The 15,982-nt window shown below is 41.0% G+C and overlaps 1 protein-coding gene across 2 annotated transcripts in view; it reads right to left on the reverse strand.

Moving 5' to 3' along the window:
* The window catches only part of TRIM67 (tripartite motif containing 67), a 129,398-nt gene that overhangs the window by 6,888 nt on the left and 106,528 nt on the right, over positions 1-15,982 (reverse strand). For both annotated transcript variants that reach the window (XM_073627886.1, XM_073627885.1), the window contains exons 7-9: positions 12,854-12,992; positions 6,838-7,141; positions 5,703-5,865 (exon numbers count right to left, since the gene is read on the reverse strand). In XM_073627886.1, the coding sequence (XP_073483987.1) occupies positions 5,703-5,865; positions 6,838-7,141; positions 12,854-12,992 (606 nt within the window). The remainder of the gene's footprint in view (positions 1-5,702; positions 5,866-6,837; positions 7,142-12,853; positions 12,993-15,982) is intronic.

The raw sequence follows: 15,982 nt of genomic DNA on the forward strand, positions 1-15,982 counted from the left end.
CCTGTATATTGACTTTGCTAATATGTCCATCTAAGTTTTAGGCAACTTCCCACTGACACCAATGATTGTGGAAGGGAGTTCCACATCCTTACGCCTCTAACATTAAAGAACCCCCTACGCAGTTTATGGTTGAACCTCTTCTCCTCCAATTTCATTGAGGGGCCTTATGTCTTTTTAAGCTCCTTGAAACTGAATAGTTTGTTCCCTAAGCTAGAATCACAATTGAGGTATTTGTATATTGCTATTATATCTCCTCTCAAGTGTCTCTTCTCCAGGGAGAATATGTTTAATGTTTGTAGCTGTTCCTCTTAACTGAGGTCCTCCAGCCCCATTCTTAGCTTTGTTACCCTTCTCTGGACTCTCTCCATTTCCAGCTCATCCTTCCTGAGTACTGGTGACCAGAACCGGATGGCATACTCACGATGTGTCCAAACCAGAGTCTTGTAAAGTGGCAGAACTATAGTTTTATCCCTTGAGTAAATGCCCTTTTGAATGTATGCTAATATTCTGCTTGCTTTGCTTGTGGCAGCTTGGCATTGCATGCTATTGCTGAGTCTGTGATTTATTAGGACCCCCAGATCTTTTTTCTATCCTGGATTCCCCCAAAGGTTCTCCACCTAGCGAGTAACTTCCTGTTCTTAACCCCCCAAGTGCATTACTTCAATTTTTCAACATTAAACATCATTTGCCATGTAGTTCCCCACCCCTTTATTTTATTGAAGTCTTCTTGTAAAGTTTCTATATCCTGCTGTGAGGTTATTGCCCTGCTTAGCTTTATATCGTCAGCAAATACTGAGATTGAGCTGTTTATACCAACCTCTAAATCATTTATGAATGAATTAAACATAATTGGTCCCAGGTACCCCCCTTACTACTGCAGACCAGTTTTCACTATTTATCGCACCCCTGTAACCAGTTTTCAATCCAGGTACATACCCTAAGGTCTAAGCCTTATGGGGAACTTGTCATAAACTGGTGCGACCAGATATGTGTGGACTGCGATAGGGAAGACCAAACGCATGTAAAGTAATAATATGATTAATTAAAAGGATAAGTAATAAACAATAAAGTAAACCAGCAATTTACCACAGTGACACACAATAATAACTCTCCAAACCAAACGTATATACAGGTGTAAGATATAATCATAAACATAATCAAGCCAGGGTCATACATGGGAGAACAATCAGATAGAACAGGGAGCAGGATGGGACAGGGAGAGGACAACAGGAGGAAGGGATCAGTCTGCAAGACAGGAGTCCAGGGATGGATGCAGGGTTCAGGAACACAGGATACAAGGTCCAGGTTACAGGATTCAGGAATACAGGGTTCAGGATAACAAACACAGGTCAGGGCTCAAGGTACAATAAAAGGCGATGAGTGCAAGCATCTGTCGGGTATAAGTACACCTCCTGCAATCAGTCTCAGGTGACGCCTGATTGAAGGAGATGATGTCGGCTCCAGACTGCCAGGAGACACCCACTGGTGGTCACCAGTACTGCGGCCCATAGATCTTACAGCGCCACCAGCAGGCGAAACCTTTCCTGACAGTACCTCTCCTCGAAGGAGCGACCTCCGGACGCTCCAACTAGTCATAGCTGCAAAGTCCATGACATCAAGCCAGGCAGCGGGCAGAGGCACATCAAGCTGAGCAGCGGGGAGAGGCACATCAGGCTGGACGACAGGCAAAGGCACTGGAACATCAAGCCGGACGGCGGGCACTGGAACATCAAGTTGGACATCGGATCATCAGAGTGGAGAGCAGGCACTGGAGCATCAGGCCGGACAGTGGGCACTGGAACATCAGGCCGGGCATCAGGAACTGGATCATCAAGCCGGACATCGGGCATTGGATCATCAGACTGGACAGCAGGCACTGGAACATCAATCCTGGCAGCAGGCACTGGAACATCGGGCCGAGCATCAGGAACTGGATCGTCAAGCATCAGATCATCAGACTGGAGAGAAAGCACTGAAACATCAGGCCGAACAGCGGGCACTGCAACATCAGGCCGGGTGTCAGTAACTGGATCATCAAGCCGGACATCGGGCATCAGATCATCAGACTGGATAGCAGGCACTGGAACATCAGGCCGGGCAGCGGTCACTGCAACAGCAGGCCAGACAAAAGGCACTGGAACATCAGGCCGGACAACAGGCATTGAAACATCAGGCCGGACAGTGGGCACTGGGACATCAGACTGGGCATCGGAACTGGGTCATCGAGCTGGACTTAAGGCATCGGGTCATCGGACTGGACAGCAGACACTGGAACATCAGGCCGGACAGAGGGCACTGGGACATCGGGACGGACCGGCACATCAGGCTGGGAAACAGGCACCGACACATCAGCCTGGAGAACAGGTACCGAAACATCAGGCTGGGCCGTGGGCACCAGAACTTCAGGCTGGACCGCGGGCACCGGAACATCAGGCTGGGCCATGGGCACCAGAACTTCAGGCTGGACTGCGAGCACTGGAATCATCAGGCTGGACTGCGGGCACCAGAACTTCAGGCTGGACCGTAGGCACCGGAAATTCAGGCTGGACCGCAGGCACCGGAACATCAGGCTGGATCATGGATACTGGAACATCAGGCTGGACAGTAGGCAGAAGGTTGGCAGGGTTAGGTGGGTCATCGGGTTCAGGACCATCAGGTTCAGGACCATCAGAGGCTAGCCTAACCCCATTGGCAATCATGGAGGCAGGTTGGAGCAGATCGGCTGGTGTGGAGACAGACTGGAGCAGATCGGCTGGCGTGGAGGCAAACTAGAGCAGATCAGCTGGCGTGAAGGCAGGCTGGAGCAGATCGGCTGGCTTGAAGGCAGGCTAGAGCAGATCGGCTGGTGTGAAGGTAGGCTGGAGAAGATCGGCTGGCATGAAGGCAGGCTGGAGAAGATCGGCTGGTGTGAAGGCAGGATGGAGCAGATCGGCTGGTGTGAAGGCAGGATGGAGCAGATCGACTGGCGTGGAAGCAGGCTGGAGCTGATTGGCTGGTGTGGAAGCAGGCTGGAGATCGGTTAGTGTGGAGGCAGACTGGGATAATGGCAAGATTGTATGGGTTGGGGAAAACTTCCGTTTCTTCTTTGGTTTAGCCACTGAAGTTCTGTAAGTGACTGCAGGACTGTAAGTAGGGGGTGCAGCTGATTGAAGAGAAGGGCTGGAGTACGGTAAAGAAGAGGGAGCAGTGGCTAAGGTGGATTTTTGTGGGATTGTTGCAGGCAACAGAGAAGAGGCAGATGGGTTAAAGGCAGGGTAGGTGCAGCAAGTGGAAACCGGGTACTGATACTTAGTTTGTATTAGGGTATATTGGGCTGAGACTGCGATTGCCGTGGGTGATGGAGAGAGAGACATTTGAGCAGGCAGATGTCTGGCAGTAGGAATGGGTTGTTGCAAGTTGATTGAGGCTGAGTGCAATATATCTGACCATGCCTGTAGTAATGGCTGAACAAAATTCAGTTTACATGCTGCCTGTCTGACGAGAGACTGTACTGCATTAACACACTCCACTAGCACCTGTTGGGAACATGCTGCATAGTGCTCAAGGAAATATGCTGAGTCATCCTCCAAAAGCCACACTAATGATTCTACCTGAGCCATACTGAAGGGGGGAAAAAAGTCATTACTGCCTTTAGGAATACTGGACAAAGCTAGCTCTGCACACACCTGAATCAAAGGCTGAAGGTTTTCAAATAGCATATTGCCCCAATCAACTAGGGAATGAGCAAGACGGATACACTCTAAAAGTTGATCTCCGGCTCACTCCTTCAGTACCTGATGGCAATAATTATTATCCTCTGTCACCAGTACAGAAAGATAGACAACTACTTCCGGATGCATTTTAGCAAAAACAACAAAACCAAGATGGCTCCTCTGTGCAGCCACTTCTGGTCAGGGATAGCCTTGGCATTATGTCATGAACCCGTGCGACCAGAAATGTGTGGACTATGCAATAAGGAAGACCAAACGCATGTAAAGTAATAATAATATGATTTATTAAAAGGATACCTAATAAACAATAAACTAAACCAGCAACCAACCACGGTGACACACAATAATAACTCTCCAAACCAAACGTATATACAGGTGTAAGATATAGTCTTAAACGTAATCAAACCAGGGTTATACATGGGAGAACAACCAGATAGAACAGGGAGCAGGTTGGGACAGGGAGAGGACAACAGGAGGAAGGGATCAGTCTGGGAAACAGGAGTCTAGGGATGGATGCAGGGTTCAGGAACACAGGATACAAGGTACAGGTTACAGGATTCAGGAATACAAGTTTCAGGATAGCAAACACAGGTCAGGGCTCAAGGAACAATACCAAGAAGATGAGTGCAAGCATCTACCGGGTATAAGTACACCTCCACCTCTCAGGTGACGCCTGATTACAGGAGATGATGTCGGCTCCAGATGCCCGCTGGTGGACACCAGTACTGTGGCCCATAGATCTGACAGCGCCACCAGCAGGTGAAACCTTTCCTGACAGAACTGTAGCGAATGCTTTTGCAAAATTCAGATACACCACATCCACAGGCCTCCTTTATCTAGATGGCAGCTCACTTCCTCATAGAATGTTAGCTGATTGGTCTGGCAAGAACAGTCTTTCACGAATCCATGCTGATTACTACTAATGATACTGTTTTCATATGCAAATTCTTGAATATAGTCCATTATCACCCCCTAACAGTTTCCAGGTATACAGTATATCTCTGCCCTTTTTTTGAATATTGGTACCACGTTGGCTTTTTGCCAATCAGCTGGTACCATTCCAGTCTTGAGCTGTCTATAAAAATCAGGAATAATGCCCTAGTTATAACCTGGTTAAGTTCTTTGACTTTCAGGTGTAAGCCATCTCGTTCTGGTGATTTATTTGCGTTAAAGTTTTTCCGGTCTTTTTTGGACAAGGGCTTCTGTTACTAATGATACAGTCTTGAATACTATATCCCCCCTTTTCCTTTGTAAAAACATAGGAGAAGAATGCATTTAACACAGTTGTCTTCTCCTTGTCATTTGTAACCAACTTCCCCTGATTATTATTTATGGGGCCTATATGCTCTGACCTCTCCTCCGCTATGTGCCTCTTGTAGTCTATTTTAGCTTCTCTGATTGCACTCATTTCTTATTGCATTCCTTGTAGTGTTCGAATACCAACAACGATGACTCCTTGGCCTTATATTTTTAAAGGCCATTTTTTTCTCTTTAATATGTTTTTTTATGTTAAAGTTTAGCTACCTAGGTTAAACCTTAGACCTTTTATATTTGTTGCCCATTTGAACGTGCTGGATAATATCTTTACTTAATATGTTCCTAAAGCACGCCAATTTTTCCTCAGTTTTCAATATCTAGAATTTAGTCCCATTTAATATCTTAGTAGTGCTAGTGCTAGTAGTATGCAGTGCTGTTTAGAAAAGTCTGGCTCTTTGGAAATCTATATTATTTTCTATATTTATTATGTACAATGTAAAAAAAATACTATAGTATACTTTTTGTTTAGAAGGGTAAAATATTACTTATAAAGCATTCATTTTTTTTACAGGTTCCAACAAAGAGGTGGAGCTCTAGGCTACCAGGTTAAGCTTAACTGCAGAGCTCATCTTTCTTCACCCTACCTTTCTTCTTGAGTCATACGGTTTATAAAATGGTTTTGAGACTTTCTGCGTAGAGATAGATTGTCACATGGCAGGTTTTGTCATGACTTACTTGTACATTTCGGTTGAGACTAATTGCTGGCATAAACACACCATCAATGTTCTCAAAAGCTACAGGTCCTTGCTGCTTGCCATTAATATGAAATATTAGTATGTGTTTATTAAGATCAAGGAGTATGCCAACTGTGGTTCCTTTGCTTACACCTCCTTCTGTTCTGTAAATGGAAACATATGTTAGTAGTTTATGTACAGCCTGTACTATATACATACATAAAAAAAAAGAATCTAGGTAACTGGTGGAACACAGTGCTATTTTACTGCAAAAATACTGAGCATTAGATAAGGGCTTCTGTCAATGGCCGTTTGTTCACATCCAAACTACTTTTCTCCCGATACAAGTTTAAGGGAATGCCAATAAAGTTTGAAACATTTAACAGTTGTAAAAGTATATGTTTCAAGCACACAAACAACTCTTACTCAATTTGGAGCACTGCATGAACTGACAGAGCTAAAACATTAATTTCTGAAGAAGCAATAACCAAAGAGTGTTCAGGGAGATCACCAAACATGGAACTTCAGCCAAAGCTTCTATGCTAGCTGCACTCTGTATTCTCATTCTGAACATTTTTCCTTATTTCCAGTCCCAGAGATACAAACGAAAGCCAGGGGAAGTCTGTGGGAAAGTCAACCTTTGACAGATATCACTCGGATAGGTATCCCTTAGGGGAGATTTCCCATCTAGTTCTTTCCTAACAAATGTACATTTTTTCTTTCCTGGTAAAAGTGGTCACTAGGACATTCAGTAAGAATGAATCTGCCCAGTGGGGACAAACAGCAGAAATAGTGTATATATAGAAAGGAGAATATTGATGTGCAAAGTGCATAGCTTTACTTTTGACTAATTACTGCTGATTCACTGCTGTATGTTACTGTATTTTACATGTTGCAGATAGATGAAGAGAGCTGGCAAATCATAAGAACAGTTTACATGTTTTGGCAAACAGCCTTAATCATAGGCAATTTTACATGTTTTTCTTTGCCATGATACGTTTTCTTAAATATTTTTAAATTTTATCATAGAAATGAAGACTAGATACGTAGATTGCGTAAGAATTAGTTCCCTCCCAGGTTCCACTGGTTTAGAGTACAAATTAATTAAAAAGATCTTATCACTAATTATGACTTACCGATTAGTATGAGAGTTGCAGTGCATGAACCAGCTTCGATTATTATCTACATACATAGCCCAGGCTTTGTCATCTTTTCCAAGCATCATATCTTTTACCACATTAATTCTGGCAACACCGAATGCTGGATCAGGATGGTTGTCATATCTGTCAACTTGTACCTCCCAGTAATGAACTCCTTTGGAGAATGCAGCTGTGCCCAAAACAACTCTGTCATCGTAACTGCTACAAGAGGCCGTCATGTTGTCATTGGACAGTACAATATCCCGATGTGCAGTATTCGAGTCAAATGTGAAAAATGCCACTAGAGAAAAGCAAAGTTTTTTATTAGAAAGGACAAATTGACTTCTTAAATAATTGCCATTACTTAAAGTGAACTTGTTTTCTATCCATACTAGGCAAAGTAACGGGTTTGCTTTGTAGGAGGCACCATAGGCGGCTTGTACTTCACTTCATAGTGTGCTCATACTGGCCTGATCTGATGCCAGAGCAACTCACTATGCGTGTGCTTTGACTTTATGAAAGCTGGAACCTTGTTTAGGGCTCATCTGTCTGATTCCTTTCCCATGTGACAGCACTGACCTAGTGACTACCTGTTCAGGTACCCAATGCTGCATTCTGAGTAGACAGGGGAATGTCATATTTTATCATATCTGAAAGACTTTGGTGGTGGGGGCACACAGGGAAGGTGAGTACAGCTTGCCTATGCTGCTTTTTATAAAACAAACTTGGTTCCAAAAAACAGAGCTACATTTAAATGATTATATAGGGAATTGCACAGTGGCAACCTATCCATAAGGGGCGCAGTGGTGCCGCCCCCCTAATCTCTAAGCACCGGCCCCTAATCTCTGTGCAGGGCGCTGGACACATAGAGTTCTACAGGTTTTTATTTTTGTGAAGCACATAATTAGAGGTTGAGGCTTTCATCGGCTTCAAAAAGTTTGGGCTCGGGGTGCAGGGCACTGTGCCCTGTGTCCACCCACTTGTGACAATAGCAAATTTACATTCTCTATTGTCTTCCTGCTTCTCCTCCCGGCCAATCAGGACAGGAAGCAAGTCCTGAGATCGGATTGGCCAGGAGGAAAAGCAACCGGGAGTAAAAGCCGCCCACGATCTGGGGTAAGTGCAGGCATTGCGGTCTTGCAAGCATGGCTGGCGAGCGGGCTTGCGAGTGGGCAGGGGATTTGTTTCCTGACCCCCCCAAAAATGGAGCACCAGCCGCCACTGGAATTGCAATAGAGAAGAAACTCTTTTTAGACATTTATAATAGGCACTGCAAAACAACTGCATTACAAACATTTAGGTAACCGGGTATAGAGGGGAGTGAGAGGGTGGTAAGGGAGAGGGGTAGGGAACCAGACTTAGAACGTAGTTGTACTGCTAAAGATATTAAAAGAGGGAATTGTTTATTATAGCCAAGTGGGAAGTCCACTAAATTGTATTTTTTTAGGGAGGGCAAGATAAAATATATATACAGTATGTACGGTATATACAGCGGGTAAAATAAATATTGAACACGTCATCATTTTTCTAGGTAAATATATTTCTAAAGGTGCAATTGACATGAAATTTTCACCATGTCGGTAACAACCCATGCAATTCATACATACAAAGAAACCAAACAAAAATAAGTTCAGAAATGAAGTTATGTGTAATAAAATGGAATGACACAGGGAAAAAGTATTGAACACATAAAGAAAGGGAGGTGCAAAAAGGCATGCAAAGCCAAGATACCAGCTGAAATTAGTAATTAGAAAGCAATCCAGTGCAAATTAATATCAGCTGGTTCTTCGTCCCTTCCATGATCGCAGCAAGAGACAGATGAATACAACTTAAATTCCTTCCCAGGGCATACTATACCCCACAAAGACTGGCTAATATTTATCCCCAACTCGACCCACTGTTTGCTGGGTGCACCATCGAACCTGGCAAATTTTGGCACATGGTATGGTCTTGCCCTAGGCTCCATCCTTATTGGGAATGAGTGGCTGATACTCTGAGCGATTTGTGTGGTACTATTGTGCCTTTGGACCCACTTGTCTTACTATTGAGTCACTTGGAAGATATAGGAGGATAGGGATACTAAGCTCTATCTTACCTTTACCTTATTTTATGTGAGAAGGGAAATTTTGTTAAGATGGAAGTCTGTGGATCCCCCTAAACGAGCCTCATGGCAGCAAACTGTTAACTTCACCTAACACGTATGAGAGCAGAAATTGCCCAAAGAAGTTTGATAAAATCTAGTCCAACTGGATCAGTGCTTGTGGTTAAGCCCCATTATTGAGCTTGTGGAAACCTGTTTGTGATTTTTCAATTGAACTGGTTTATCCTTTGCTCCCTCTCCCCCTACCTCCCCCCTCCCATTTTCTCCTCCCCCCTTCAGCTCCCACCTTCATATCCCAAAGATTATGTTGCTCCTGACCCCCCCCCCCCACTCTCTTTCCCTCCCTTTTCCTAACCCCAATCCCTCAGGTAATGAACATATGTGATCCACAAATAGGTTCGGTAGATATGAGTAGAGGGCATACTTTTCTCTTGCATATATGGTGGTAAATGTTTTTTTTTTTTTCTTGCTGTCAGGTGTAAACCCTGGGGTTAATCTCCACCCTCAAAACTTTCCTTATGATATGTATTGTTGTGCAATTTAACTAATTGTATGTTCTTGCTCTTACTCAATAAAAAACTTTTCTGTTAAAAAAAATATGGTTCAGTCTCAACTGATGGCCTATAAAAAGATGTGTCATTACCAAGGTGTCCCACAAGAAACATCTCATGATGGGTAAAAGCAAAGAGCTCTCAAGACCTTTGCAGCCTTATTGTTGCAAAACATACTGATGGCATTGGTTACAGAAGGATCTTTAAACTTCTGAATCTACCAGTGAGCACTGTTGGGGCCATAATCCAAAAGTGAAAAGAACATCGTTTCACCATAAACCGTCCACGACCGGGTGCTCCTTGCACGATTTCTGACAGAGGAGTGAAAAGACTTATCAGAAGATTTGCCCAAGAGCCAAGGACCACTTGTGGAGAGCTTCAGAAAGACTTGGAATTAGCAGGTACAATTGTTTCAAAGAAAACAATAAGTAATGCACTCTACCGCCATGGCCTGTATACACGCTCATCATGCAAGACTCCATTGCTGAAGAAAAAGCATATTGGAGCTCATTTAAAGTTTTCTGCACAATATTTAGACAAGCCTGTGAAATATTGGGAGACTATAGTCTGGTCAGATTAGACCAAAATTGAGCTCTTTGGATGCCACAGTACACACCATGTTTGGAGGTCAAATGGCACTGCAGATCACCCCAAAAATACCCCCATATCAACAGTGAAGCTTGGTGGTGGGAACATAATGGTGTGGGCTGTTTCTCAGCATATATTACTGGCAAACTTCATATCATTAAAGGAAGGATGAATGGAACAAGTACCAAGACATTCTTTATAAAAATCTGCTGCAATCTACCAGGATGATGAATATGAAATGAGGGTGGACATTTCAGCAAGACAATGATCCCAAACACAAGGCCAAAGAAACTCCCAGCTGGTTTCAAAGAAAGAAAATAAAGCTGCTAGAATGGCCCAGCCAATCACCTGACTTAAATCCAATAGAAAATCTAGAACTAAAGTTCAGAGTTCATAGAAGAGGCTCATGGAACCTTGAAGCTTTGAAGACTGTTTGTGTGGAAGAATGGGCCAAAATCACCCATGAGCAATGCATGTGACTAGTTTCTCCATACAGGAGGCATCTTGAAGCTGTCATTACCAACTACAAAACGATTTTGCACAAAGTATTAAATAGGTTTCACTTAGCGTGTTCAATATTTTTTCCCTGTGTCATTCCATTTTATTACACATAATTTCTGAACTTATTTGTTTTGGTTTCTTTGTACGTATGAATTGCATGGGTTTTTACCGACATGTTGTGCAATTTCATGTCAATTGCACCTTTAGAAATATATTTACCTAGAAAAATGGTGACAAGATTGGTTTCTTGTCATTTGTCCTTAAGCAGGTACATACACATGCAAACATAGTTTACAATTAACATCTGGTTAGACACAAAGTAATAGAATTTTAGGTTGTAGGTACATTAGGAATACTAAAAGCATTTACCATATAAACAAATACAAGTAAATAGTAGCACTAGTAGCTAAAATACTATAACACCCAGTGACAAGTGTTAGTGACTAGTAAACTGATGATACAAAATATGTAAATATGACCATAATCCGTGACTAGATAGTCCATATGTAAGACATGATGTCTCAAGCAAAACAGCAATCTTGAATTCTTCCACCACGCCACATGCACTTGGTGATTCCACTCCCCTCTGGATATGCACTCACCAGATGAAGATGCCTTGCACTCTCATGCTCCTGGAGGGTTAAACATTGAGCTGGATTTCAATTGTTTTATAAATCATTTTTAATATGATTTAATTGGTCTGTCAGCCTAATTTTAGGAATGGGTTCATGTGGTTTAGAATTTATGAAGTAATTATTTTGTGGTTTTATAAGAACTAATTAAATGTTATATAGACAGATTTTAATTCAATGTGTTTATGTTAATTGGGTTGTTAATGTGCTTCTATACTAATTATATAGCTTGCATTCTCTTCATTTAATTCGTTATGAGTAGTTGCAGAATCGCTTATGTGTGATGTTGTATATTTTTAGTATTAATATGCTTATTTGGATTAATATGATACCCTGCTAATCAACTGTAAGCAGAGGAGGGACTGGCTGCAATATGGTTGTGGGGACACAAAGCTAGCGCATGCGCCATAGGATGTTTGCTGTCATCAATAGATGAGATATTATAAAGGGAAGGTTGCCATGCCATACAGCCACAATCCCATGAGTAAGTCGTGATGACAAAACGCCTCGGGACGTGGCTGTATGGCAACCAGTTGTGGCGTTTGACGCAATACCGGAAGTGATATTCCAAGGTTCAAGATCTTGTGTGGGTGAGATACAGTTCCCACACGCTGGGTCTGCTGTGACCATATCATGCCAGTTCTTGCTGCTGCAAGTGGTTATATATATATGCTTTCATTTACCTATTTTCATGTGAGCGTAACGTTTAAACTTTTTTCATTTAAATAAATTTACCACAACGTTCCTGCACTATTGGAGCATATCCAGAGGGGTGTGAAATCACCAAGTGCACATGGTGTGGTGGAAGAATTCAAGATTGCTGTTTTGCTTGAGACATCATACAGTATCTTACATATGGACTATCTATTCACGGATTATGGTCATATTTATATATTTTGTATCATCAGTTTACTAGTCACCAACACTTGTCACTGGGTGTTATATGATTTTAACTACTAGGGCTACTATTTACTTGTATTTGTTTATATGGTAAATGCTTTTCATATTTTGTTTCATTTAAAGTGGAAGCTTTTCATTTATTCATTTATATTTAGTGTGTCCCTGGTGCAGTGGTGGGACCTCAAGTGTGGGTGTACGATTCTTGTGGACCATCAGATTTTATTTATAACATTAGGAATACTGTTAAATATGTACACAGGCCATTGAGAAAAAGTGTGAGGGTGGTCATGATTTTCAATCCATTTGGCCTATATTTTATCATATTTTTCAGACAATTAATGTCTGAATTTTTCCATTCAGTAATTTTAGGTGGACTAGAGATTTTACAATAAAGGATAATTTTTCTCCTGGCATAATAAAGCAGACAGAAAACTAAGGGGCATATTTATATAGCAATGGATGTGACATTCACCAAATATTCACTGGAATTGAATCAATCACTGGAATTTAAAACACATGCACCAAAAAAATTAAACTCCATTGAATGGTAGTTGAATATCGGGTAACATTACTTTCACAGCTTTAAAAAAATATTCACAATAGTTTAAGAGGGTGGATGGATCGTTACTGTTGTCAAACAGAATCAAAGCTGGGTTTGGTATCAGGGTAATTTCCAGCGTGGTAAAAAAAAACAAAAAAAAAAACATCTTTAATAGAATACATTTCTTGGATTTACCTACCATCAGAAGTCTGCAAAACTACTGTCTTACTATAAGGTCCAAGCCCTGATGAGTTAAAGGCCTTAACTCTTGCATTGTAAGTGCTATTAAAGTGAAGGCCATCAATTGTGCACAGAGTTTCTTTTCCCACGTAAACTTCCTATTTATTAAACAAAAAATATTATTTTAAAATATTTTTACAGATAAACATGATTAAACTGCATTGTTTGAGTACTTAAATTGTATGAGTATATAACAATATTTGTAAAATTTGTCTACAAAGTGTTTTCACATGTACGTGAATGGTGTTAATTAAACTAGCACAGCCTTAGGAATAGAATATAAAATATTGTGAAATGTATCCAAATTTATTGGCAACTGGAAATGAAAGGTATAGAAATACAGATGTATTATCTCAAACCAAATGGAGAAAATCCAAATAATGTCATCTTGAAATTCTTGAATGTTTTTTCTGTTTAATTGTTTACTTCAACATGAACCAAGATGAAATTCCTGAATGATTTATATTTTTAAGTAAGGCTGTTATTCTGGATCCTTACATTTCCTCCACATTATAAAAGTAATATAATAATCAGTATATATTGCCCTCATCTAATTTAGTAGTTTGCTTGAACTGGTTACCTGTAGTTTACATAATGAGCCAATGGTTTATGACACTTATTACAATTAGGACCAATGTTGATAGGCTTTTGTTTGCATCAGGCCTGCTTCTCTCCTTGTACTAGTCTATAGGAGCGCAAAATCAGCTTGAATCAGGTCACATTCAGAGCAAAAAGAGGTCAAATGCAGGTTAAAAGCATCTGTCATTAAATTCTAAATGATCTTAGAAATGTCTCAAGATGATTTCAAAAGCAGGCTGCATTTTTCCATCGCCACAAGCTCAAAGCCTATTGCTTGTTCTAAAGGAGTTTTTTTATACATTATGAATCAGTTACTTACCTTTTCATCCATGGAAACCTTTACAAATTATATTAGATAAATTTACACTAGTTTAAACCCCCCAAAAATGTAAAATGGATTTTTATCATTATAAAAAATGTAATGACCTGTTTCCTCTGCAGTCAGTCCCTAAGCTTTCTTGCTCTGCCTTTTACAATGCTCTTTTATCAGCTGTTGCCCTGCTCTTTCTTCTACAGGGGCGCCTACACCCTAGTCCAGGGATATGCAATTAGCGGACCTCCAGCTGTTGGAAAACTACAAGTCCCATCATGCCTCTGCCTCTGGATGTCATGCTTGTGGTTGTCAGAGTCTTGCTATGCCTCATGGGACTTGTAGTTCTGCAACAGTTGGAGGTCCACTAATTGCATATCCCTACCCTAGTCATTGCATTATTACTTTCAGGCTACTATGAAGAACAGTATTGAAAAGTTTTTGTTTTTTTTTCAAAATACAAACATATCAAATCCATATCACTTCCAACATCTATAAAAACGGATTATAAAAATGAGATGCTCCCTACCTTTCAAGAATCCAAAGTGATTCTCTGTTATTAGATTATTGTCTGCCATATATATTTTTTCCTTTAATATATCCTGCAATAATTTAAATACGGCAGAGGTCTGGCTTACTGGTCTATAGTTCCCCTATTCCAGCCTTCTAGAGCTATCCCAGTCGAAAGAGAGTCTGAGAACACAGGATACTTATAGTGCGCAATCAATAATGAAGGTTAATTCCTTTAGATGGATGCCATCTGGGTCAGACGCTTTATCTACCATAATCTTGTTTGCATGTAACTGCACCTCTTCCTGCATTAGGCAAGTAATGCTAAACAGGGAAAATTTGCTTCATCTGCCCACAGTTTTCCCTAACACTATTAACTCCTTTGTAAAGACAGATAGAAGACTTGTATGCACAATCTCAGCTTTTGATTTGTCTTTTCCAGTTTCCTAATTTATCTTTCAGAAGCACTATATTAACCAGATTTTTTATTCAAGTTTATATATTTGCATAACCTTATGGGATTGGATTTAATAGCCAAACATTAGCAATTTCTAGGTTTAGCCTTTGCTAACGTAGTTTGTCTTTACGGCTTTTATTACATCCAGTCTACTTCCTTAAACTTTAATGCAGTTGTGTATTTGTATAAAAATAAATGGAAATTTATATACAGCTAGCATTTCATCATCCTGTCAGCATTTGCGATGATATCATCGTCACTCCCTCCAACAGTACACTGTGAATGCAGGGCACCGTGGTGAAACTCCCTTGGGTTCCATGAAGCCACACACCCAAGATATGTCTTCAGTCTCATTGACTGACTTGTGCCAGAGAATAGGTACTGTTGGGGCAGCTCTGAATTTAAGGTGGGTATTGCAGGTAGAGCTGCTGTTTTGTTTTCTTTAATCCTCCAGAAAACATTGTATGCTGGACATTAATTTAATTCTAACAGATAAAATGGTGTCACCCCCTAACTGTTTTGTCTGGCAGAGGTGTAAGAACCAAAAATGCCCCTAGACAGAATTACTAATCCTTCAGCAGATGAGACAGTTTATATATGTGTATTAACTGTGTATCTAGCTATGTGCCTAGAGTTCACCTTTAGCACATTTTCAGTACCCTCATTGTTTAGTAATTTCTTTTAGGTCATGTAAAACTCTCTGATTCAAATATACTAGTTTTATTTTATTCTTAGAAATGTTGTACTTTATCTATGGGACATATGCCATACAATATTAAGGGTAAGGATCATAACTAGGGATGAGCTTCGAGTTCGAGTTGAACTCATGTTCGACTCGAACATCGGCTGTTCGCAAGTTCGCCGAACAGCGAACAATTTGGGGTATTCGCGGCAAATTTGAATGCCGCGGAACACCCTTTAAAAGTCTATGGGAGAAATCAAAAGTGCTAATTTTAAAGGCTTATATGCAAGTTATTGTCATGGAAAGTGTTTGGGGACCTGGGTCCTGCCCCAGGGGACATGGATCAATGCAAAAAAAAGTTTTAAAAACGGCTGTTTTTTCAGGAGCAGTGATTTTAATAATGCTTAAAGTGAAACAATAAAAGTGTAATATTCCTTTAAATTTCGTAGCTGGGGGGTGTCTATAGTATGCCTGTAAAGGGGCGCATGTTTCCCGTGTTTAGAACAGTCTGACAGCAAAATGACATTTCAAAGGAAAAAAAGTCATTTAA

The sequence above is a fragment of the Aquarana catesbeiana genome, linkage group LG04 (assembly GCF_042186555.1).
Source record: "Aquarana catesbeiana isolate 2022-GZ linkage group LG04, ASM4218655v1, whole genome shotgun sequence".
Classification (NCBI taxonomy): domain Eukaryota; kingdom Metazoa; phylum Chordata; class Amphibia; order Anura; family Ranidae; genus Aquarana; species Aquarana catesbeiana.